At 39.3% G+C, this 25949-nt stretch overlaps 1 protein-coding gene across 1 annotated transcript in view; it reads left to right on the top strand.

Annotated features, from left to right (window-relative positions):
* LOC114664193 (polypeptide N-acetylgalactosaminyltransferase 15-like) overlaps positions 1 to 23252 on the top strand; it is a 60070-nt gene extending 36818 nt beyond the window's left edge. The window contains exons 4-10 of the mRNA XM_028818207.2: positions 359 to 526; positions 6131 to 6248; positions 6580 to 6774; positions 7223 to 7354; positions 11988 to 12089; positions 18733 to 18864; positions 22746 to 23252. Of these exons, the coding sequence (XP_028674040.1) occupies positions 359 to 526; positions 6131 to 6248; positions 6580 to 6774; positions 7223 to 7354; positions 11988 to 12089; positions 18733 to 18864; positions 22746 to 22892 (994 nt within the window). The 3' untranslated portion in view covers positions 22893 to 23252. The remainder of the gene's footprint in view (positions 1 to 358; positions 527 to 6130; positions 6249 to 6579; positions 6775 to 7222; positions 7355 to 11987; positions 12090 to 18732; positions 18865 to 22745) is intronic.
* The last annotated feature ends 2697 nt before the right edge of the window (positions 23253 to 25949 follow it).

The following is a 25949-nucleotide window of genomic DNA, read 5'->3' as shown; positions in this document are numbered from 1 at the left end:
CCCAACTGCGAGGCAGCAGCGCTACCCACTGCGCCACCGTGCCGCCTCAGTTGAACATACATTTAACTATATTTTCATGAGACTATTTATATTTGTGGCTGCTGCATTTAATTTTAATGTAATAAAGCAGAATGAAAATTGGTTCTAATATATTGTAATGTATCCTATCCTGGGGTACAAAGACAGATTGGTGTAACTACTAGGTAATCAACAGAGCAAGGTACAGTGACTAATCTATCATGTATGTCTTGGTAATTATTTAAGTTTGTTAAGAACAACATGTTTGATTTTAAACTTCCCATATTGTTTTAGCACATTTTTCTTATTGGAAATTTAATGTCTTCTACTCTTATAACAGACATCGAGTGGTAGCTCCTGTATTAGATGTCATTGACTTGAAGTCCTTTCAGTACTTGCAAATGATTGATCAGCAAAGAGGAGTAATTGATTGGAACCTGGATTTTCACTGGGAGCCATTACCTGTGTCTCAAACGGAGAAAGAACGATCCCCCATCAGCCCTATCAGGTAACTGGTGTATTGAGCAGACTGTACAAAAGTAAAGCACTGGGCAAGGCTAAAGAGGCTTTAGAACCAATGGAAACCTTTGTTTAATTATTGTTTTACTGAGCAGAAAGGCCAGTGAAAAAATCTAATGTGTATTTGTTTAAAAAAACCCTTTATCTACTATTGAAACTTTGTTATAGCCAAATATATTCAGCTGAGATCTTAGGAAGTAAGCAGACAAAATGTATCTTATTATGCAACCTTCATGAAAATAATATCAAAGTTACTCTTTCTTTATCTTCCTGAGAAATTAAACATTAGAAACATTTTTATCCTAATGCATACATAACAATAGAGTATAGGTAAATTAAAAAAAAAGATGAAACCCCTGTCAAGCGACTAAATAGTAAACTGTGACCAACTGAGTCAAGTATTTATTAGGCTGTCTATCCGGTAAAATAAAACTGTAATGGAAATATGGTATGTTTTTTTGTCTATTATTGCAAAGCACTTGCCAAAAAATTGTCCTAATAGAAATGTTTTTCTCTAAGCAGTGCACTTTCACATTATGGACCACTGCTGCTCTAGTCTAAATTGCTCTGACACAGAAGGCAAATGTGCATTTTGAATACAAATACCAGGAAATCTCAGCATTAAGTGGAATTAAAGTGACTTGGTGTTATGAATGAATTATAACAATACTTGTACAAGAAACATAAATAATATTATGATAAATAGCTCAGCAAATCAACTAGATTAAAAATAAAAAGGACAAAATAATGCAGATGTATCACTTGTACTAAAGTTGAATGAATTTATACGATTATAGTGAAAGAACTTATTGGCTTTAAAGTTTATAGTAGAAAATGAGCTAAATCTGTCTTAAATTAGTGGAAGTATATATTTATAGTATCTGTTGGACCTTGTTAAATCCGATGGGTGAGTAGCTAGCAAGATTATTATTATTATTGGAACAGGGAAATGCTGTTTAGTAAAAGGGGCACATTCATACAATGGTAATTTCATCTGTTTCTATCAGATTGTGCATTTAGGAACCTTTGCTGCTAGGAACCCCATCCATAGACCCTGCCAGATTCTTGATCTGTTTACAATGAGCTTTTGCTGAAGCAACATCCACAGCCTCCAATATGCAAATTTGAAGAGGTGTATTGTCTTCCCACATTGTAAATCTCACATTTGAAAAGGGCCCACAAGTTCTTAATAGGACTTAAGTCAGATGAAGAAGGGGGCCAGGTCATTTTTTGGTTCTCTTTGAGGCCTTTGCTGGATAGCCTAGCAGTGGAGTACTTTAATGCATGCAAAAGAACATTGTCTTTCCTAAAGGTCTTCGCCTTCTTGAATGCTACTGATTTCTTCCTGTACCACTACTTGAAGAAAGCATCTTCAAGAAACCAGAAGTCAGTTTTCAGTCCATCATTAATCCAAAAAGGTCCACTAGCTCATCCTTAATAATAGCACTCCATGCAGTACCTGTATCCATTAGTGGTCCAGCCATGGGTCCACCTGTCTAGTTCATCAAGAATCACTCTTGTTTCATCTGTCTACAAACCCATTGAAAAATCAGTCTTCAAGTATTTCTTGGTCCAATCTTGATGCCTTAACTGGTGTGAGTCTGATTCAGTGGTGGTTGTGTTTCAGATTTTTTTTTTACCTTAGCCATGTCTCTGAGCACATACACTTTGTACTTCTGGGCACTCCAGGTAGGTTGAAGTTCAGGAACATGGTAGCCCTGGAGGCTAAACAATTCCTGGTAGTTTCACATTTATTTTTTCCCAAGTTTTTTGTAGTTAATTTGTACCTTTTCCTCACCTGCTTTTTTGTGACCCTGCAGACTATTCACAACAAAATGTTTGATTGATGGTCCAGTGGTCACACCTGAATAGTCCAACTATTTCCTGAGTGTTGCGATCATCTCAAAAGCATTTTACAATTTTTCACTTTTCATTTTCAGTTGCTCCCTAATAATTATGCACACTTTAAAATAAGGTGTACATATCACCTTAAAATTATCACATCCAATAACTATTCAGGTTTATTTGGTTTAGAATGTGCATAGAAATATAGATAAGGTCAGAATACATACTTTCACATCCCGCCCCTCTTTGTCTTTATTTAATTTCGGCGCTGCTTCGCTCGCCTCCCCCTTCCCTTTCAGGGAGCTCGAAACCATCGGGGAAATATTGACCTCACCTACAGTCCGACATTGACCTTCTCCGTCCCGGCATCCATCGCGCGAGGTCACATGGTTGTATTCCTCGAATGGGCTCGTCGCTTGCCGACTCCTAGCCTGGCCTGCCTTCTGGGTATCGTGGCCATCTTGCCGAGGTATGAGGCAGGCATCTGACTCACCGCTTGCTTTCTGGAAGCAGGCTTCTGCAAAATAGGAATAAAAACTCCCTTGCACTTCGGGCGTTTTCCCGGCACATACCTCCAGACTTGGCAGCGGTGTTCCCAATCCATTTAGGGATTCCGGCGCGTCCGATGGCTGACAGCGTTCCTGCTGTTGCGCCACTCGAGCTCATTCAGCCTTTATCAGTGCCCGGTCCTCCTCACTCCCAGTCAGGTAAGTCCAGGTCATCTAGGCTTCGGTTAGGTTCTGTACCCAGTTGGTATTGCCCTTCTTTTTTCCGGATTTCTTCCCCATCACGGTCCGAAGTAACATAAGGTTCACAGTCGCAGCGCTCTCCGTAGTGGGTGGTGTTTTCACCTCCGTGCTTTTGAGCGGGACCTTCTTAGGGTTGTCTGCCCACACAATATTTGTTTGGAATACAGGTTTTCTGCCAACAGACGGCCAGAGAATCCTGCCGACTACGCCAGTGTAGCAATAGAGGTTATGATCCACCTCTTGAACCCTCAGGTACCACTCCAAACACCAGGTAAAAGTATAATTATTATTTATTGTATAATAATTACGTGCACAAAGCACCCTCCACTCCACACTACGCATATAAATACACTATCAATAACCACAATACTCTCTCCTCCTCTCCCAGACACTTCGCCACCCTACCTCCCAGCTCAGCTCGGTGTCTGGGCTTTTCCAGAGTCCTTTTATACACCCTGACCCGGAGGTGTTCCTGCCCAATAGTCCACAAGTCCTTATTCCTTCCGGGTCAGGGTAAACAGTCCTTATCTTCACCCCAGAAGCACGTCGTTTCTTCCTGTCCTTGGATTATGACGCACTTCCAGATTATAGGGCATATATGAGTCCACGGGCCTCCCTACAGCGACTCCCAGTGGTCCCCAAGGTATCCAGCAGGGCTGTGTGTAGAAACTACAAAGTCCATGAGGCCCTGCTGGAATTCGGGGCACGTCCATGCTGTCGGGAGAGCTCCTCCTGGCGGCCTGGGGGTGAGGGCTGGAATATATACTGTATATATACATACGAGGGACATTCAAAAAGTTTCTGCACTGTTTTTAACTCTATTTATTAAGAATTTCAAAAACAAATTTCATCACTTTTCTACATAGTCACATTCGTTTGTGATGCAATTTTCCCAGCGTCATAACAACTTTTTAATGCCCAATTGCTGTTCCCACCTTAACCGTTTCTAATGAAAATATAAAAGTGTGAAAACTTTTTGAACATCCCTCGTGTGTATGTGTACAGTCATATGAAAAGGTTTTGGATCTCCTCTCAGCCTGCATAATAATTTACTCTCCTTTCAACAAAAAAGATAACAGTGGTATGTCTTTCATTTCCTAGGAACATCTGAGTACTGGGGTGTTTTCTGAACAAAGATTTTTAGTGAAGCAGTATTTAGGTGTATGAAATTAAATCAAATGTGAAAAACTGGCTGTGTAAAAATTTGGGTTCCCTTGTAATTGTGCTGATTTGAATGCATATATATATATAGGGAATATAGTTACATGATTTCACGTTTAGCCCAAGCACCAAGCCCAGACCAGTTATTTTTGTGTCTCACCTTGTGTATATACAGTGGAACCTCGGTTCATGAACGTCTTGGAACACGTACAAATCGGTTTACGACCAAAAAGTTCGCCAAACTTTTGCATCTGTTCACGACCACACACTCGGTATACGAACAAGCCAGTTTCCCTTTCGGTTTGTACGTGTTCAGTCTCTCCCTGTGCATTTCCTGTGCAGCGAGCAAGAGAGAGAGAGTGAGAGAGTGCGACACACACACGAGAGAAAGACACACACACACAGGCGCGCGAGAGAGAGAGAGACATACACAAGCGCGCGCGAGAGACAGACACATACACACAGGCACGCGAGAGAGAGACGCACACACACAGGCATGCAAGAGAGAGAGAGACACACACACAGGCGCGCGAGAGAGAGACACACACACACAGGCAGCGCGAGAGAGACACACACACAGGTGAGCGAGCAAGCGAGAGAGAGAGCTGGACGCATAAGGTAGGAAGGCAGTTAAAGAATGCACTGGGCTTGTTTTTGTTTTCACTTCTGTTACAGCGATAGGTTTGTAGCATGCATTGTTGCAATGTTACTTTTCTTGGTGGTTTATTAAATTACGGATTTTTTCAAATGTTCATTTTTTTCCCTGTGCTTAAAACTCATTAAAAAAAAGTGTTTTTAGCCAGCGGTTGGTAGCGCTATAGCGCGAACTATTGCAGTGTTAGTTTTCTCTGTTGTTCAAGGTTTTCTCAGTGTTATTCAATGTTTTTACATTTAATTTACTATTACGCTGTGCATTCTATGGTTTAATTAACTATATTTGTGCTTAAAACCTTAAAAAAAAATATATTTACATACAGTTCGTATGGTCTGGAACGGATTAATTATATTTACATACAATCCTATGGGGGAAATTACTTCGGTTCACGACCAAATCGGTTTACGACCAGAGTTTTGGAACGAATTATGGTCGTGAACCGAGGTTCCACTGTATATATATATATATATAAATATATATATATAATATTATAGTATATTATATATTATTATAAAAACACGTAGTGTTTTTTCCCAGCACCATGTGTCATGCCGCATTTTGAAATCACAGTGTCAGTTACATACCTTCAGTTTTAATAAGTTTTCGTAGCTTTTCTCTTTTGTTATAATTAAACTTCTTCAGGCAATGAGCCTGAGTTGCCTCGAAAACTTACATATTGTAATCTGTTCAGTTAGCCAATAAAAGGTGTCATTTTGCTTGACTTCTCATTGCATGCATAATGGCTAACACGGTACAACACCCTACTATAACAGTTCAACAAAGTCTTGAAGTTTTTCCATACAATGTAGATCTGTAGTCAGGTTGTCTGGGTCAGTCACAGAAATGTAAATAATCCTCATATCTGGTCATAAAACCTGCCGTAATATGTTAAATTTAACCATCACTTTAACTTCCCATTCCTTTTTCCCTTGCTCCCTTGCTATATCTTGAAGTTGCTCATGAGCACTGACTTCCACAGTATCTATAGCTGCTGAAGTGAGCTCCTACAGGAGGAACATTGCTATTGCCATTCTTAAAGTGTTTAGTTAGCCAATAAAAGGTGTCATTTTGCTTGACTTCTCATTGCAATATATATTTGTAAAATGCCTGTAATATGCTTTTTCCATTATTTTTGAGAGTTAACCAAGCAGAATCAAAGTCTCATTTTATTTTTTTGGCACAGGAGCCCTATTTTGCCTGGAGGAGTACTAGCCATTGACAGACATTACTTCCAGAATATTGGTGCATATGATCCTGATTTGTCCATTTGGGGGTTAGAAAATGTGGAGTTGTCCATCAGGGTAAATATTTTATATGGCAATTCTTTCATCAATATTGTTAATTGCTCATATGTTTTGTACATAAGTTGAAGAAAACTTTTATTGAAAGGTAATTTTTGTATATGTCATGCAGAGAATCTAAATAAAATATTTCTACCATAGTATTATTCTTTTACTGCTGCTAGACACAACTACACTGCAGTTTTGGATTTAGAATGCACTTCATAAACTGTGATTGTTGACTATTTCCATAAAAGTGCCCAACATCCACTTTTTAAAAAAGCCTTTAGCAATAGGTAGCATGTATTATAAACTGTTAACTGTGTATAAATATAAGTTGCCAACATTTCAGGTTTGGCTGTGTGGAGGCTCCCTGGAGATCTTGCCTTGCTCTCGAGTTGGACATTTGAATAATGAAAATGTCTCTGATGCTCTTCCTGATGAAAGAACTCTGCTGAAGAATAAAGTCCGAGTAGTAGAGACATGGTTGGACAGTTTCAAGGAAATTTTCTACAGGCGTGACACTGCTGCCTACCTTGCTAGCAAAGTAAGTTTTTTTTTTTAAATTAAGCTAGTATAGATATTAGCATGCCATGCCCTGTGGGTGTTACCAGAAGCCGAAGAGGCATTTTGCCTACTTATGGAGGAGTGGGTCCAGCATGGTAAAAGAAGAGGGGCCTAGCCTGTGCTCACAGTGACTGCTATGACTGAAGTTCTACTCAGAAGGCAGTCACCCCTACTGTGTTTCCATGTGGAGCACTAAAAATAGATGCATAAATGCTGCCATCCCTTTAAAGTTGATAGTGGGGGTAATTTACCTAGGATCCACAAGAAGATAATGTTTTATAGGAGCCACAGAATTTCTCAGGTGACATCTGGCCCTATAAACAGTTACTTTATGAGTACGTTAATTTATTTAACTGATTATGTTAGTTTGTTTTATATGTCAAAATATAGATTTTGGAAAATATATTTGTAATTTGTATAAAAAACAGGCTGAAGACACCAACAGCACTGAGAGGCTGAACCTACGCAGAAGATTAGAATGCAAGAACTTTGACTGGTTCCTGAAAAACGTTTACCCAGAGCTTTATATTCCTCAAGACAGGCCTGGCTACTCTGGGCAAGTAAGTTGATTTCTACAAGTGAAAAGCAAGCTGGTATCTTATCATGTTGTGTAATGGGAGATGGTCTCCATTGCAGTAATAATGACAGATCAATACAGGGGCATTCTAATGTATCAACAAAAGAAACATAACACTCTCTTGCCAATCAGTGTTGGTGTTATGTCATTCTTCAGCCCAGTTTTCATTTTTCTTTATGCTTATACTTGCAAAGCCTTGGTTTTATTTTTGTTTTGTTTTGTTTCACTTTGTTAAATATCTTGTCTGCTGTGGCTCAGCCTCTATTTAGGTTACAGCTCTCAGGTGCTGCAGTCGTTAGTTGCAGAGCAGTTACTTGAGGCCTATGTATTTCATGTGTTTTCACAGCGTCTTTGCTGTGGCATTTGCATATACCAATGCACTGATGACATCACAGCCGGCACAGCCCTATAGGAGAATCCCCATGGAAAAGGAAACGTCAAAAGCCACAAAATTGGCAGTACCCATTATAAAACTATTATTAAACAAATTATTATGGGTGTTGTCATTTCCAGAAAAGATGGTAAAAAATAATCAACCTAAAAACAGAAGCTCGAATTAGTATTCTGACTGCAGAATTGGATTCCTTGTGTGTTAAAATACGCAAAGCGTCACCAAGATGATTTTTTTTCTCCTTAGCAATACCCAAAAATAAAAAAGAAGCTCAAATCATAACTGTAAGCCTCAGAAAACAAAAGCTAGACCTGTCCATTCAACAGGTCTTCAACAAAGAAGCAGGCCTCTGCTCCTCAGGCAGCCTGAACAAGGTCAAAAATGGGCTTTAAATGTTCAAAATTTCCACAAAAGGAGGATAGGAAGAAAAGTTAAGCCTCTGATCCAAATACAAAACAAATTTGGGTGTCACCATAATCGGACAATTGCGTGGTTCATTGTCATGATGATGCTTCCCAGAATCCCCCAGTGCTGCACAATGTGTGATGTCACTATCAGGTATTGGGTAAAAGCCTACACATTATTGCCAATCTTTTCTTTAGTGTTTTTCTGATTAAAAGACCTTTCCTTTCTGAAATTGTACTTTGATGTTTGATTTGTTTCTTGGCTAAATGAAAAAGGCTTGATTTCTGGTTAATGATCTTGGTACGGATTTTGTTTTTATCTCCTTTTCTGGGGTCTCATTTATAAAATTTTTCATTGATTCCAGCTTGAAAATATGTGTACGCCAAAAGACTTGAAAATGCATATACACAAAAAATCTGAATAATAAAACCAGCTGTATGCATATTTCACATTTTCTAAACAATTTACCTTTATAAATCATAATTTACATGTGTGTAAGTGAAAGTGTCTCAAACACAGTAATAACCATCTATGGAGAGTGCTAATCAACCTCAAACATACAGTCACATCATTGGCCTGTAGGGCAGCCTCCCTGCTGATGCACGGAGTCTTATGCTACGATGTGCAGCTGTGCTCATGAGCAAGTGCAGCACTGTAGTGTTCTAAGCAGCAAGAAAATGTGTGGATGAATAGACAGAACTTCAAAATTCTCTGCTGTACCTTACCTATTTATAGAAATTATATTTCTGTATATACAAAAATAATACCTTAGTTGATATATATGTGAAAATACATTTTTCACTTTTGTCAGTCAGATACACTGTAACAAAAGAAAATTTTCTAAGAATCAACCTTCATTTTAAGGAAAGATTTTGAAGTGTATTTCTTCACTAAGAAGGAAACACATTATTTTTCACCAATAACATGCGCTTTGGCTTGTATGGAGTTCAAATATTAATATAAAATATATGACAAGAAGGCTGCATAAGACTGATTTTTTTAAACAAGGCAGCCTTCTAAAGGGTTTCTTACGACTTCCACACAGAACTAACATCAGTCTTGCTGACAGCACTAAAATTACTTCATGTGCCATATCACATTAAGTGAGGTCCTGTGACTCCCGAGCACATCTTTACAGTAAGTGGGGTGATTAATTGTCCTTTATTTCCCAAGACAGTCCTAGATATCAATTCAAATTTAGGTACCCTGGCCCGTTTCTAAACACCTTGAGTGGTCTTCAATTTTAGACATGACTTATTTCTTAGTAATATTTGCACACATTGCAGCAAGTATGCTGTGTTGTACATAGTGCTTTAGTAGCAACATTATTGCAGTACATTTGATCACTAATCACATTGTTTTTATTAAAACCAGACTAGATCTGAAATATCAGATGTCCTGAGTTGATGAAGCTCACTTGCTGGGACCAGTGTTACTTCTAACACTGTTTGATTAGAATAATGTGCACAATGTAGTAATGACATGATCTCTGTAATCTGAGAGGCTCTTTAGGGTTTTCTTCTTGCCCAATGACATTGTTATAATGTATAAGCAGTCGATGTAAACACCTATTACGAGTTCCTAGGAGAACCCTTCCTTTAAGTGTCAAGCATGTACTACGTAAATGTAATAAAACCTTTTCAAGAGACCAAGTCACATTGTTAATATTCTGATAAATATGTCCACATTTTGCTTTATTGGTTATTTGTCATTTTTGTTTGTCACAAATGTTAGCACAGTTTGTGTTTTGACAATAGTATATGAGTTACACTTTTAGCCTGCAAGTGCCTGATTAAAACTATTCTGTGCTTAAACTTTTAAACATACATCACAACAGACAAATGCCAGCTGTGTCCCCTTGTCTTCCTTGAAAACTCACCACATGATTTGTTTTGCTTTAGTTATTGTCACATAAAAATATCACCATTTTAAGAGCATCAATTGATAGCATGGTTTGAGTATGCTGCAGTTATTAAGTAGTTAACTAGAATAAGAAGAATTCTCATTTTCATTCCAGCATTCTCTTTAGATCTCCTTGACTTATTTTGATTACCACAACTATGCCAAAGTGACAGTATAGAAACTCCTCTGATTATTAGCATGTACCTGACATGAAACTTCTGGTCAGGCAATATCATAATAATAATAATCCATCCATCCATTTTCCAACCCGCCGAATCCGAACACAGGGTCACGGGGGTCTGCTGGAGCCAATCCCAGCCAACACAGGGCAATCCCGGGCAGGGTGCCAACCCACCGCAGATAATAATAATAATAAATTTTATTTATAATGCGCTTTATATTTTAGCAATCTCAAAGTGCTACAGAGTAAAAATAAAATAATAAAACAAGAAAATCTATTTATACTTTAACAAAAAGTCTTTCTGAAAAGATGAGTTTTTAGATTGTGTTTAAAAACATCAGTCGACTGTGGGGCTCTTAGGTAGTCAGGGAGGGCATTCCACAGTCTCGGTGCTAGAGATGAAAAAGCCCTATCACCCATACTGCGAAGCTTGGTTCTAGGGACTTGGAGAGTGTTAGTGTGTACAGAGCGGAGGGTGCGTGAGGAGGTATGAGGGGTAAGGAGTTCCTGTAAGTAAAGGGGGGCATGTCCATAAATGCACTGATGGGTGAGGAGAATGACCTTGTACTCTATTCTGAGTGGGACAGGGAGCCAGTGAAGGGTTTTCAGGATTGGGGTGATATGGTCATGCTTTCGCACCCTCATCAGGATCCTGGCAGCGCTATTCTGAATATACTGGAGTCTCTGAATACTCTTGCCAGGAATCCCGATGAGGAGCGTATTACAGTAATCCAGCCTGGAGGAGACAAAGGCATGGACGAGCTTCTCTGCATCTGCCAGGGTGAGAGTTGGGCGGAGTTTAGCGATGTTCTTGAGGCGGTAGAAAGAAGACTTACAGATATCATATCATGATATCATGATTTTCCTGTGTGCAGACTCCTCAAACATAAACAGTGACTTAATTTTATAATATTAATCGCCCATCTTTTGCTTAAGACTACCAAAATATGCTAGTTCATGCACATTTCATGTTGCAAAAATAATTTCAACAATGTAAAGCTTGTTTCTGGTATGTCTTAACTGGCAATCACTGTTATCTCCATCATTGTCATCATCTAACAAAATAATTTATTATGGTTCTCCTCAGTAGCGGGTGTAAGTCAAGATGCAGCATAATGTCTTCTCCTTTTTTTACAAATCACTATGGTTACTGTTACGGGAGCAAATGGTATCCATTTGTATCTTTGCTACAGGGCAAACACACATTAAAAAACACAATGGCAGGTCTTCATTTTAATATGGGCAATGACCTTCTAGCCACATTGCTAAACTGGAAATTTCATGTTGCACATGTGTACACACACATACTGTACACCCCCAAGGGTACAGAAAACACAGCAGAGCCAATTGGTCCAACCTTTCAGTTGGAAACGGACTTGCAGCACCTGGCACAAAGACTATTTTACATACTAAATATATAATGTTTTTCTAGATAATTAATACATTGAGCATATGATAGAAAATTGGAAAAATATAAGAAAAAAGTTAAACATCTTAATAAGTTAATACTGAGAAGAGCTTATTACTTGCAGAATTTTGCACTACAACTGATCTGGTAGGGCAGAGCCCCACTTATTCCTATTCAGAAATATCACTTTGTCTTTGCTGCACAGACTCTGAGTGTCTTAATATGTACTGTATTTCACTGACTCACTTACTTTTGTTTATCAACATATGATTTTGTTATAAAATATAAAATAAAGAACAACTAAGTTTTAACCTTTTTCTCTTTTAAAGCTATTGAATGTGGGCACTGGGTACTGCGCAGATGTCAAGACCACCTGGGATGCAATTGGATCTCCAGTTCAACTTTCTACATGCACTGGCAATGGCAGACAGGTACATTAAACAACTTTTATTACACTGACTTCTTCTGTATTGTATCACAGAGCTCTTTAGGATATACAGGTCAATCCCGTGGTAACAAAATTCATGGGACCATAAAAATATTTCGTTATAATGGAAATTTTATTATAACGAATATGGGGAAAATGCGTATACTATTGTGACTGGGATTACCAGTGATTCGCCATCTCTAACAGCACCGGTGCAAGGACATTGCTTTAGCTGCTCTGCTACGACTGATAAACAGTAAACCAAGGCCATAACAATTGGTTGTTCTCTGCAGGATCAGGCTTACTGTGTAATGTGATTGTCGCATGATGTTTAGAACATTTAACACCAGGCTTTAACCTACTCTGCCACAGTGGTGATTCCAAGCCCCTGGTGTTCTTCTAATCTGAAGATAGGAGCTAAAGCAGGATGATTACCCACATTTTGTGGCTCCTATCTCGTTTGCTGAAGTAACAGCTCCTATTCTGAATAAAGTCTTCAGACTGTACCTACCTTCTCTATACGGTAATAACATACCCTTATTTTTCTTGGAAACCTGGACTCGCCTTCCTGTCTCTCGTGCAACACTGTGACCCAAGCCTGACAATACCTGTGCAAAACATATAGTGCTTCTTAAACTGCAAAAAATATTTAATTTGAAAATGAAACGTTAGATGTAAGTTTTTTTTTTCAGCGTAAATTGACGCCATTTCTCACTTTTTTTACTCATCACAGAAAAAACTTTGTGAAGTGTAGTGAAACTTGAACAGTACAGTATCTGCACACAACATAAATAACCAAGCAGACACTTGGTGGAGCAGTGACTCAGAATTTGGCTATACCTGTATGAAGTCTCTCCTACACTCTTGCCTAGCCTTGCTGAGACTGGAAATTTTGCAACAGGTTGTCGGATTTCTTTTGGTCTAATAAGAAAGAGACGGCCTGTTGCAGGGTTCCCGAGACTTGCCAAAAATGTAGGTGCAGCATTAAGTATTTTTTGTATCGCATTATTATCTTTGGTGGCCATTTTTGGTTGAGAAAAATGTTCGTTAAAGCGAAATCCATTAAACATTATGTTTTATGAATGTTTGTCAGGGCCAACAATAAGTATTCATTATTCTGAAAAGTTCGTTACTTCGGTATTCGCTATAATAGGATTTGACCTGTAGATATATTTTAATTGAGGAAGTTTAAAAAAATCAATGAAAAGATTAATTACTGTGCAGTCTCACACTAAAACATCTATCTCATCACAAATTTTCAAACATAACAACCAACTAATAATTACTGGCAATAATATTTTTTCACAATTTTGGAAATATAGCTCATTTATAATATGTAACCTTCAGTAAAATGCATAGCGTGGAAGCATTTTCATTTACCGAATATGTTATAAGCAATGAACCTGTGTAGGAAAGGGGCGTTTTTCAATTGCAAAGAAAATGGATACCTGAGTGGATGTTTTGATGGCTTGGTAGATGTGAGTGGCTGTTCTTTGTGGATTTGCTGACATTTTCCTGTTCTTTTATTGCAGTTTATTATATTTGAAGCTTACCTTCTTGTGTGTTGTTGAGTTAATAAAGAATCCACTTAAGCTATAATAGCTTGGTAGCATGACATTTCTGTAGTGAAAGCAGTTGTGCATCACTGTTTACATTGCAGCGTCCAAGAGCTCTTTACATATATAGCACAATACAAGGTAATGTGCATTAACTGACTGTACCTGTGTTTGTATTACATAGCTGAGAGGCTGGCTGTGTTTTATACAAAAGGCATTTAAACTGTGACTACAGTTTCAATTTCAGCTCCTCAAATGTTAGGCTAGCTTGGCTGCCAACTTATGCACTATCACATACTCATTAGTAGTGAGCAGACTTTTCAGAGTTTGAGCCCACCAATACATAAATTTCTAACTATGTGACCTATAGTGAATTAAGGATATTTTAATTTAATAAAGTGAAAAATAGAAAATATTAAATTCCAAAAAATCAGTGTGTAAATCCTAAATTCCCAATTGGGTACCAATAAAGTGTAAATAATAATAATGAAAATAATTAGCACTACAGGGTAAAATGAATGAAGCTAAAGCATAAGACAAACTAATTTTAATGTATAATGTAAGAGCATTTTCTTTTGTGACAATAAAGAGTTCCATACATACATTTTTAACTGGGATATTCAGTGAATAAAGTGTGTTCCTGTAGTGTACTTGATTGGTCTAGTTAAAGAATAAATTTGATATTTTTCAAGTCAAAGTTATTTCTTGACAAACGTGGTATATATGCATCTGTCATGCAAACTTGTATCCAGAAGTTAAGCACTTTCTATAAATTTAAATATCTTGCCTGTTCTAGCGCTTTACATTGGAATGTGTGTGTGGGACGGAGGAAAAGCTTGAATGATACGTTGTCCATTTTTCAAGTCAAAACAGTTGTTGAATATTGATAAATTTGCATCTGATCCTGGATAAACCCTCTTAAAGCAGTTAAGTCTACAACAATATTTAAATTCACTTCATTCAACAGAATGTAAAGAATTTTCAGAATTCCAATGGAACCAAACATTATCAATTTCAGATATTATTCATTTGTTAAGAGGTTAGTTGAAATGAAAATCTATACACATACCATATGCTTAATAATAATAATAATAATAATACATTTTATTTATATAGCGCCTTTCCCATGCTCAAGGCACTTACAGAATAAATAAAGAACGGCAGAATATACAGTATATAGCATTGTACAAACCAGATAAATAAACAAAGAAGATTAAGACAGTAAATTCTGAAAAAAAAAAACAGACAACATAATTGATGGTCTCGCACACACATACAAGGTTACATGAGCATCTTGACAGAGAAGTAAACTGAGAGAAAGGTAATAAAGTCAAGTAGAGCTAAAAGCCTTCCTGAACAGATGAGTTTTGAGTTGTTTTTTAAAAGAATTCATGGAGTCAGCTGACCTGATTAATTTTGGTAGGTCATTCCAGAGTCTGGGCGCTATACAGCTGAAGGCCCTGTCACCCATGGAGTGTAGATTAGTGACGGGCACAACAAGATTACCAGAATCAGAGGACCTTAGTGGGAGGGCAGGCACATAGTGATGGAGAAGGTCACTGATGTAGTTTGGCGCGAGGTTATTTAAAGCTTTGTAGGTTATTAGTAGGATTTTATATTCGATTCTGTAGGACACAGGGAGCCAGTGAAGGCGGAGCAGGATGGGTGTGATGTGCTCGCTGCTGCTGGCTCGAGTAAGGACTCTTGCAGCTGAGTTTTGAATAAGCTGGAGCTGTGATATAAGATTAGAAGGGGCACCTGCCAGTAGGGAATTACAATAATCGATGCGGGATGTGATAAAAGCATGGACAAGTTTCTCAGCATTAGAGAAGGAGAGGAAGGAGCGAACACGGGATATGTTACGGAGGTGAAAGTAAGAAAGTTTCTTAATGTGATTTATGTGGGCGGAATAAGTGAGGGAGGAGTCAAAAATGACACCAAGATTTTTTACAGTAGAGGCAGGTCTGATGAGATCACTGCCAAGATGGACTGGGAAGGAGCTCATTTTATTAAGTTGCATTTTAGTCCCAATTTGCAGGAGTTCAGTTTTATTGCAATTTAATTTTACAGAGTTCTGCTCCATCCAGGTTTTAATTTCACTAAGGCAGGTTGTGAGCTGAGAAAGCTCTGATGAAGTTCCACTTTTAACATTGAAGTAGAGCTGAGTATCATCTGCATAAAAATGATAACCCAATCCATAACTACGGATAATATGGCCAAGGGGAAGCATATAAATACAGAAAAGCAGAGGACCGAGGACAGAGCCCTGAGGGACTCCTTGTGTGACTGGCGCTGAGCTGGATCTACTGTTGCCAAGACTAACAAACTCTTGCCTATCAGTCAGATAGGACTTGAACCACTGGAGGGCAGTGCCAGAGATACCCAGCATGTTCTCCATTCTGAACAGTAGGATGTCATGTCTGACAGTGTCAAATGCTGCACTGAGGTCTAACAGAATTAATATGCTAGTTTGTCCAGAGTCTGCTGCCATAAGCAAATCATTGGTTACCCGTAGCAGAGCAGTTTCACAGCTGTGCCGCGCCCTGAAACCAGACTGAAAGGGTTCCATCAAATTATTAGAGGTTAGGTAATTGGTGAGTTGGGAAGCTACAACACGCTCAAGAACTTTTGACAGGAAAGGTAAGTGGGAAATAGGCCGGAAATTGTTAAGATTGTCAGCATCAAGGCCAGACTTTTTTAACGTTGGGGTTACAGAAGCAATTTTAAAAGTGAGCGGCACAGAGCCAGTGTCAAGGGATGAGTTTATTATTGTTGTAACAGTCGGGATTATGGCATGAAGGCAGGATTTAAGTAGTGTGGTGGGGATGGGGTCCAGTACACAAGTAGTCGGCCTCATCTTATAAAGCAGGTCATTAACAAACGCAGATGTGACTGGTGAGAACTTAGAGAAGGAGCTGGATGGAGTGGGAAAACAGGGAGAGATATAAACAGATGATGTATTTATGTTGGTTGAATTATTTAGATCTTTAATTTTGTTACGGAAAAAGTGGAGGAATTCCTCACAGACTTCAGTAGAAGAGGTAGTTGGACCAGATGCGGGTTCGAGTAGTTTATTAACTACAGAGAACAAAACCCTTGGGTTATCATGGCTACTTTCTATTATTCTGCCATAATGGGTGTTCTTGGCAGAAGTTAGTGCTTCTCTGTAAGCTCTTTGGTGGTCAGAGAAAGCCTGGATGTGCACGGTGAGGCCAGTCTTACGTGACATTCTCTCAAGGCGTCGGCCAGCTGCTTTCATAGATCGCAATTCTGAGTTATACCAAGGAGCTGAACGTTTAAAGGAAACCTCCTTATGTTTTAAAGGAGCTGTTTTATCTAATGCTGAGTGAAGGGCTGTGTTATAGTGGTGAACAAAACTATCTAGTGTTGATGGAATATGCTTGGCTATAAACTTTTACTTTATAAATTTTCAGTTGACTTTCATCTGTTTTAAAAAAACAAAGAGTTTCACTGAGTTGGTAGAGTAGCATTAATGATTCAGAGTGTAAGGCCGGGTTTATACTTCACGTGACGCAACGCATGCTGCAGCGGAACACTCCTGTTACGCAAGCGTTTTACTGTTTATAATACATAAATCTGGAGGAATCCACCAGGTGGCAGTGTGAGATATTATCACTGTGAGAACTGGTTCGGCTTCGCTGTGTTATGAATTGCCTGGAACACCCATTAAATTCCATTGACACCTTACCGCAATATCTCTGAAAAGGATGTTTAATGATTAAATCCATCAATCCAGGGATGTGCCCATTCCAGCAAACATTGTGCACGAGGCAGAAACAATCCCATTGCAAGATGAATACCAGCGCACACACACACATAGTGTCATTTTAGCGTCACCAAATCTGCATATCTTTGGAAGGAAACCGGAGCACTCTGTGGAAACCCAGCAGGAAAACATGTAAACTCCAGGCAGGGAATTCCAGCGACGTGATTTCCTGCGAGACAGCAGTGCTACCGCTCCGCCACCGTGTCATCCCCATGTGGGTAATTATTAACAGTATTCATTATTTAAACTAAATTAACGATTTTTCTGTAAAATGTAACATACATACGTTAATGCATTTCATCATGAAAGAGATATCAAGTATATATCTAAGGATTCTAAATGTGCAGAGAGTTGGAATATCATACATTTAATGTGTTCTGTGTGGCGATCTATTGCTGTTTGCCGCTGCTGCCTGGTCAGGAGGAAGCTCCAGAAAAAAAAGATGGCACAAAAGATGGTATATGAGACTTTTAAAATGTAACGTGTCATTACGATCGGGAATATGCGACGCTTGAATATACAGTAAAAGCACCACAAATGCATCTGTATGTCAGCATTTTGCTTCACCACATCATCCAGTAGGATCTGCATAGCGGCTTTCTGTCACATGTAGATAGTAAACAGAGACTCTGACATCACATTCCGACTTTTATCACACTGCACCCCCCGACTTTTTGCTGGTACTGCGACTCACGCACGCGTTGCGTTAATTTCTGAGGACCTGCTCAGAGGATGCGTCAAATGAACCCTGGGAACGCGTGGCAGCCATGATGCGTACGCGTTCTGAGCGTGAAGTATAAACGAGCCCTAAGACCCCTCAGATGATTTCCTAGCATGAACCCAGTCTCTGTGGAGTTTGGTCATTCTCTCTTTCTCTGTGTGTGTGAATTTCCTCCCAGTACACTGATTTCCTACCATATTCCATATCTGTAATCGATGGATCTGAATTGACTCTAACATGAATCAGTGTTCTGCCAAAGGACTGGCATTTCATGCATGGTTTTTTCGTTCCTTGTATCCTATCTTGTATCTTGTATCTTCATCATGTAAAGCACTTTGAGCTACATTATTTGTATGAAAATGTGCTATATAAATAAATGTTGTTATGCCGCCAAGGTATAGTGCAGCCCCATTGACCCTACTGTATACTAGAATAAGTAGATTTAGGAAAATGAATGAATATTTTATGTAGTGTTTTACACATTTTTTCCTTGCATGTGTACTTACAGACATGCCATTTCATTACTTCTCTTAACTTTCACCTGTTCATCGTCTGTTTGATTGTTCTTACAACATTCTTGCAGCACTGTGAATACAACAACATGAAAGAAATCCGTTGTGGATCATCTGGACAAAAATGTTTTGATGTCAAAGAGGAAAAGGTGATCTTAACCAATTGCACTTCAGAGGAGAAAACTCAATGGGATGTGCAGAAGGTATGTATCAGCATAAATCTCAGGTAGACCAAGTAAATGTGTAAAGTGCTGTTTTTAATGTTTATCATTTTTGTATTGTTTTTATGGATTTAGTGTACTAAACAAACCCTTGGCGTCTTACAGAGTGAATTGCACTAGGAAAATGAAATAAATTGAATGTGCTTGAACTGATAATGTAGAACCTTTCATATAAATCAGTAGGTCTTAGTAATCAATTTCTTTTACTCCACATGACCACAAAGTAGTTTTTGATTTCCAGCATTCCAGGATTCAGATGAAAGCGTAAAAAGTTAATGAACCTCATGTATCATTCAGAGCTTTTTGGATGCCACTGTTTTTTTAAAAGCCTAAGTAACTATTCAATCAAAAGCTTTTCTTGTTCCAATCAATTTCTCCCGTTTGACAGGAAATTATTTAAAATGTTTGTGGTCACTGTAGAAAATAAGTTGCATTCCCCTTTTTGGTTTGAAATGCAGTATGAGATTCCCACTGCTGTTCCAGAATTGAGCTGTAACTTTTAAAGAAGGTTGCAGCTCCAAAGTAACAAAAAAAACTTTTTATTAAGCTAATAGACTAGTTTCTCCATGGAACTGCTATAGTGGGCATGTTTCCAGCATATACCGTTTAGATCTCTCAATCTGATAAGGCAATTACAACTAATGACACACAGGCGCTTGATATTCAACTGTTTACCTCCATGGTTAGGGAAGAGAGAGATTATAATTCACCTCTCCCAACGTTGATAGACTAATCTTTTCACCATTTATCAACCAAAAAGTTGGATTTATTTGCACCTAACACACTAATAGCAAAATGTTCACTCCTTGTTTAACAATCCAGTGTCAGCCTTAGCTCCCTTCTCTTTCTGCATCAGCTAAACCTGGGTTCAGCATCTCCTCTCCATAGCAGACTCTCCACTATCCAGAGTGTGGCCTGCGACAAAGGCTTGAACCTTTTGAAAGATGTAGTGATTTAACCAGTATGGGGAACAGCCCGGACACAGACAGGTAGACATGATGGTTTCACCACACACACGTTTATTGTACATTTCTATTTACAAATTCGTGCATCAACCCAGTGCCGCAGCACCATTCACCCCTTGAGTCTTTGGCCACAACACAATGCCTTGTACTGTCTCTAGTCCACCTCCACTCCTCTCCACCAAGCTTCGTCCTTCTTCCTCCCGACTCTTGCCCCCGACTGGAGGGAGGCGGCCCCTTTTATCCACCCCGGATGGACTCCAGGTGTATCCAGAAGCTCTGGCGGCGTATCCGGAAGTCCTCCGGGTGTCCCCAATCCTCTTCCCCCCAGCACTTCCGGGTGTGGCGGAAGTGCTGAGGTCCAGGGCTCCCAAGGCATCGGGACGCCCCCTGGCTGTGACCACGGGCCCCTACAGGGTAGAGCTTCAAAGCTCTGTACCCGTGGCCCCCAAAGCAACCAGGGCGGATGCCCCCTCGTGTTCTGGAGGAGGCATGAGCCCTCCTCTGGTCCTCCTGGGCATCCCGGCCAGGCATGAACCCCAGCCGGGTGCCACACCAGCTAGTAAATATTACACAAGCATTTAAAAGAATTTAATCCTATGTTTCCTTGGACAAGTCTTTGAAGAATAACATAAAATATAATACAGTTAGTTAGTGCCTGCTTTAAGAAGACAGTTACAAAGAAAACCAAGTCAGCTCATATCTGTTTTGCATTGTTTGTTTAATGCCCTGTGGCTTTTTGTACATACTGTATATACAGTACTATATATCCACCTTTACCCATCCTTGTGTTATGAAATAGTGTATTATTTTACTTATTAAAGTAAACATGTTTAGATTATATCTTAAAAAGTTGTCATCATGTGGCACCCTGCCTCAGTCGACATATCAGTGTCTGTTATGTAGCACTTTTCTCACGTTATTTCTTGTTGGTTATGGAGAAAAATAAAGCTCCATAGGTAGAGCCAAATGTTCTTGCATAAGGAAATGTAAAACTGACCAATTTTAAATATTACTGTTTAAAATATTTAAAATGCATTATTTACACTCTCTCCTTAAAGACAGTTCAATAAATGGTTCAGGCTATGTTTGCTAGTTAATATTTAGTAAGTACCTACTTGAGTTTTTGACAGTGAATTTTGCTTTCTTTACCAGATCTATATACTTCTTAACTTTTATTTCAACCTTTGGCTACCAGTCAGTCTGTTCTTAGCAGAAACTGATGCTTGTGCTGTGAGCCTGTACTCAGTGAAGGATGCAATACAAAAATAAATGGAATTGATTAGAATATGCTGTAACTATTACATTGATTAAAAAACGTAAATTGACCTGGGTGTGTGCATGAATAGATGGCAATACAAGAAGAGTTGATTCCTGCCTTGTACCCAATACTGTTGTAATAGGCTGTGGTCTCCACAACCCAGAACTGGGCATAGCAGTGCTGATAAAGGATAGATGGGTGGAAGATATTGATTAGTACTTATACACAATGTATACATGGTGTCCCAACCGAACTGGGTCAGAGTACCTAGACAGGAGGGAGCCCTTCAGAAGCACAAGAAGGAAGGCAAGGATAATCTGGCCTCAGCCAATGGACAGGCCAGAGATGCCAGTGCAAAAGTGGGTACGCTAGCATTCTAGCAAGATTGGACCAAGGACAAGTGTGGTGAAAGGGCAGGGTGAGACAGCCTCTCAGGACTACATGCTCTCCCAATACGCTAGGTGGAAGCATCCCTGAAAAGCGCTACCTGTACTGACAACCACAAGGCATGTTGGGAATTCTAGTCCCATGGGGCAGCCTTGTCATGTTCCATGGGTGCCACCTGGGGGTGCTGCAGGGATCCATGAACCCTACTTTGTGGGGCTTCTGTTTGACCCAGGTCTAAGATAAAAGAAGGCACTTGATCTCATCCAGGCGAGTTGGAGTCAGGTGTGGAAGACGGACAAAGCTCACCTGAAAGAGGTGGAGGAGAAGAAAGAGAGGGAGAGGAAAAGAACTGTGTTTACAAAGAAACCTTTTGTAAAGTATTTGTATAATAACGCCTTGTATTTGCACTCGGTACTTGTGTCTGTGAGGTTGTGTCTGGGGTGCCGCAATCCCCCCTACTAGTCACAATGTATATTTGCAGGGATTTAACATACATTTGAGTAGTTGTTTCAAAAACCCATTGTAGTTCATGAAACAAATGACAAATGATGTTATTGATAATGATCAGTCTTTAACTGAAGGAGGTTGTCATGGTGCTCAATTATGCAAACATACTGTGTTCAGAGGTAGCAATCATCTATTTGCATATTTTTATTGTTTTCAATTCATTCACTCCCATGTCAGAGCAAAGAGAGAAGGGCTGTTTGAGTGTGAAACTGAGAAAGAAAAAAAGATGTTAGAAACACAAAATCAGAACTGCTGCACCCGATGAAAGCTCGACTGTCTTCTCATTTAATACACAGCATGTAAACAGACACTTCTCCTAGTACTACTACTACTGCCACCTGCTGGCCATTCTTGAAGTGATAACTGTTGAAACTTTGTAGGTCAAGAACAATGTGCGGATCATTCAGACTATAACAGTGCAAGTACATTTCTGTTTACAGATTGCATGTTTACATTACAAGTAAGAACATATCAACAATTTTACTGACATTTAGCCAAACATAGCTTTTCAATTCTTAATCAACGAACCTTTGTAAAATTCAAGATTGGAAGGCCCCAAAGTACTACCATGCAGCACTGATTTTCTTCACATATCTGTGGTTCTCCATGTGAAAATTCCTTAGGTGTACAAGATTAACAACAAATGCACAAACAGTGTTTAACTATTAACCTGTTACTCAGTTCCAAAATGTTAAGGTTTTTCTTCTCTCTTTTTTTTCTTTATCTGTTTTTTTTATCTTTTGTAGGACGGACACATTTTCCATATTGTTTCTGAGAAATGCCTTGAGGTGGAGGATAGCAGAGGTGTGAAAGGCCTGTTTCTACACCAGTGCAGTCAAGCTGCCAGCCAGCAGTGGCGGTTTGAACAACTGGTGTTCACAACCAAAGGCTAATGTGCCCGTTTACTCTCCATGAGAGAGGAGATGAACCCATACATGTCTTCTACGGAAGAACACCAAAGCAAAGTAAAAAATGACTGCATTCTTAAAGGGGGAAATGTTCAGAAATAACTGCTAAGAGGACAATGATCAAGTTATTAAGAATGCAAGAGCTGAAGTATTCACTCTGGTTATGAGTGTGCTTTTCTAGCATATAAGAATTGATAACTAAATAGGAAAGCATTCCGTATTATTCATATAGTCACAGGAAGTAACAAAGGGCCTTTTGAAAACAGTTTTAAGTACTAAAAGATCTGCTGAACTTCTCTATATTTAATTACAGAGAATTATAGAGATAAATAAATGTTTATTTGATGTTGTTTTTTTTTCCCTTTGTTCCCAGATTTCATTGGGGCACAATTATGGTAAATTAATGAGACAAGTTGCATTGCATCCGTGTTCAAAAGTCTGAATCCAGAAGAGAGAATCCATAAAAAGCAGAGTCCGTAAAGTGCTGCCTAAGCATATGAATTGTACTCAACAGTAATTATTTTGTCAATTTACAGCATCCTGCCAAAAACATAATTGTCATGCACCAGTGATCATATTGCAAAATTAGCAGAAGTATGCAGTGCAGTGTCTTTACCAGCCAAAAATAAGAATGCCTTTCTTTCACAGTTCTGCCTTGGCTCCATAATGACTTGAAATTAAATCTGATTATAATGCCATGGGACATGGAGCCAGTCTGTCATTGTGGAGCATGTTAAACTAGCTTTCCCAGTCAGAAATTGACCTCTAAAAAATGCATGATAATATGGTGAATTATGAAATATTAAAAATGTGTAGTAATGCTCATGGAAGCATTGAACTGATTTCCACACCCAATTAGCATAAATCAGACACATTTTGTACTTAATACCAAGGTACACATACCAGACTAGAAAATTAACTAATATTTTCCATTTATATTTAACGTGACTGCAGACCTTAAAAGGAAAGCCAATATTGTGCAGAGAGTAAACATACAGAATTACCAGGAGTGGAGTTTGCATGTTCTCCCCGTGTCTGTGTGGGTTTCCTCCGGGCGCTCCGGTTTCCTCCCACAGTCCAAAGACATGCAGGTTAGGTGGATTGGCGATTCTAAATTGGCCCTAGTGTGTGCTTGGTGTGTGGGTGTGTTTGTGTGTGTCCTGCGGTGGGTTGGCACCCTGCCCAGGATTGGTTCCTGCCTTGTGCCCTGTGTTGGCTGGGATTGGCTCCAGCAGACCCCCGTGACCCTGTGTTTGGATTCAGCGGGTTGGAAAATGGATGGATGGATGGATGGATAAAGAAAATATGATGATTGGTTTTATGATAAGAGGTCATGTGTTTATTATGCTGCATGTTTATGAAGCAAATATGTGCAGCCTTTTAATTTTTTATTTGATACATAATGTATAAGTAATGGTGCAAAAATTTATTTAGGGTGTAATAAAGACTGGAACAACAGCAATGAAGAAACTGAAGCAACTTACATTGAAGGAAGATACAAGCCACTAATGAAGGCGAAGAAAAAAGCAAAGACCAGATTATTATTATTATTAGGTGCCATCAATTAGAGTTCGAGTCCTAGTGACTTGATGAATTAAAGATCTAAAAAGAAGTTGGTTTTGTGCCAGTCTGGCGAGGTCATCCCCTTACTTATCATTAACGTGCCCAGCCATCTGGTTGAAGGTCACCCTCTTTGATTGGTTCCTTCGATCTTCCCAAACATGATGTCCTTCTCCAGTCATCTCTGTCTTCTGACAATGTGACCAAAATAAGACAGTCGTAACTTCATCATTTGGGCTTCGAGCGACATAGCTGGTCTGATATCTTCCAAAATCGATTTCTTAAGTTGTACAGTATAAATCAAAATGTATGCAGTTGTTTATAGTGAATGGTGCACATGTATTCGAAAACCAATATAGCAGTGGAGGATGAAGCTATGCTGTCTCACGTGGCCCCAGCAGGAGTGTGGTTGTGTGCTAAAGTGCAGGCACCCACCCAAATCTTAAAGGAATACTCCAACCACAAATAATATTTTATTTTAAATGTTACTTATTAGGCGGCACGGTGGCACAGTGGGTAGCACTGCTGACTCGCAGTTAGGAGACCCGGGGTCGCTCTGCATGGAGTTTGCATGTTCTCCCCATGTCTGTGTAGTTTCCTCCGGGTGCTCCGGTTTCCTCCCACAGTCCAAAGACATGCAGGTTAGGTGTATTGGCGATTCTAAATTGTCCCTAGTGTGTGCTTGGTGTGTGTGTGTGTGTGTGTGTGCCCTGCCCGGGGTTTGTTTCCTACCTTGCGCCCTGTGTTGGCTGGGGTTGGCTCCAACAGACCCCTGTGACCCTGTAGTTAAGATATAGCGGGTTGGATAATGGGTGGATGGATGTTACTTATTACCATGTAGTTTGTAGTGGTGGTCAAGAAAAATTTTTAATCGTGGAGAAAAGACATCATAACATTTCTCATAGAATGAGACACTATGTTGGCCAATTCTCACATAACTTGTGTTGCTGATCCATATGTCTGGTACCTATTTGTGCGGTCAAAATGTGTGCATTTTTTGCAAAAATATTATTAACAGTTACTCCCAGAAAACTCTGCATTGAATAAAATCAGGAAAGATGTCAGTGCCACAATGCTGTTAGTAATGTGACGTGATCTTAGGGCACCCCTGTGTCTGCAGTGCCACCTGCCCTCTAGTGTTCCAGGAGAACATTGCAGGCTGCCTGTCTCTATTTTTTTCCTATTTCATTTCCAGACACCATTTCTCCAACGGTTAACTGACCCCCACCAGAGACAAACAAATAAAAATAAGTCAAGGAATCATTAAGTGTACAAACTTTTATTCAAACTTTTGATTCATCAAAATAGCCACCTTTTGCTGATATAACAGCTAAACTATGGTAACCCTTTAGATTCAGGATGCCAGTTACTCTGTGCAAGTCACCAACTCTGCGTCCACCAAAAGAACCCCAAACCATCACACTTCCTCCTCCATGTCTGACAGTTGGTGTTGCACACTGAGGAATCATCCTTTCACCAACT

This window comes from Erpetoichthys calabaricus, chromosome 13, assembly GCF_900747795.2.
Source record: "Erpetoichthys calabaricus chromosome 13, fErpCal1.3, whole genome shotgun sequence".
In the NCBI taxonomy this organism is placed as follows: domain Eukaryota; kingdom Metazoa; phylum Chordata; class Cladistia; order Polypteriformes; family Polypteridae; genus Erpetoichthys; species Erpetoichthys calabaricus.
This window is presented reverse-complemented; position numbering and strand designations above follow the sequence as displayed.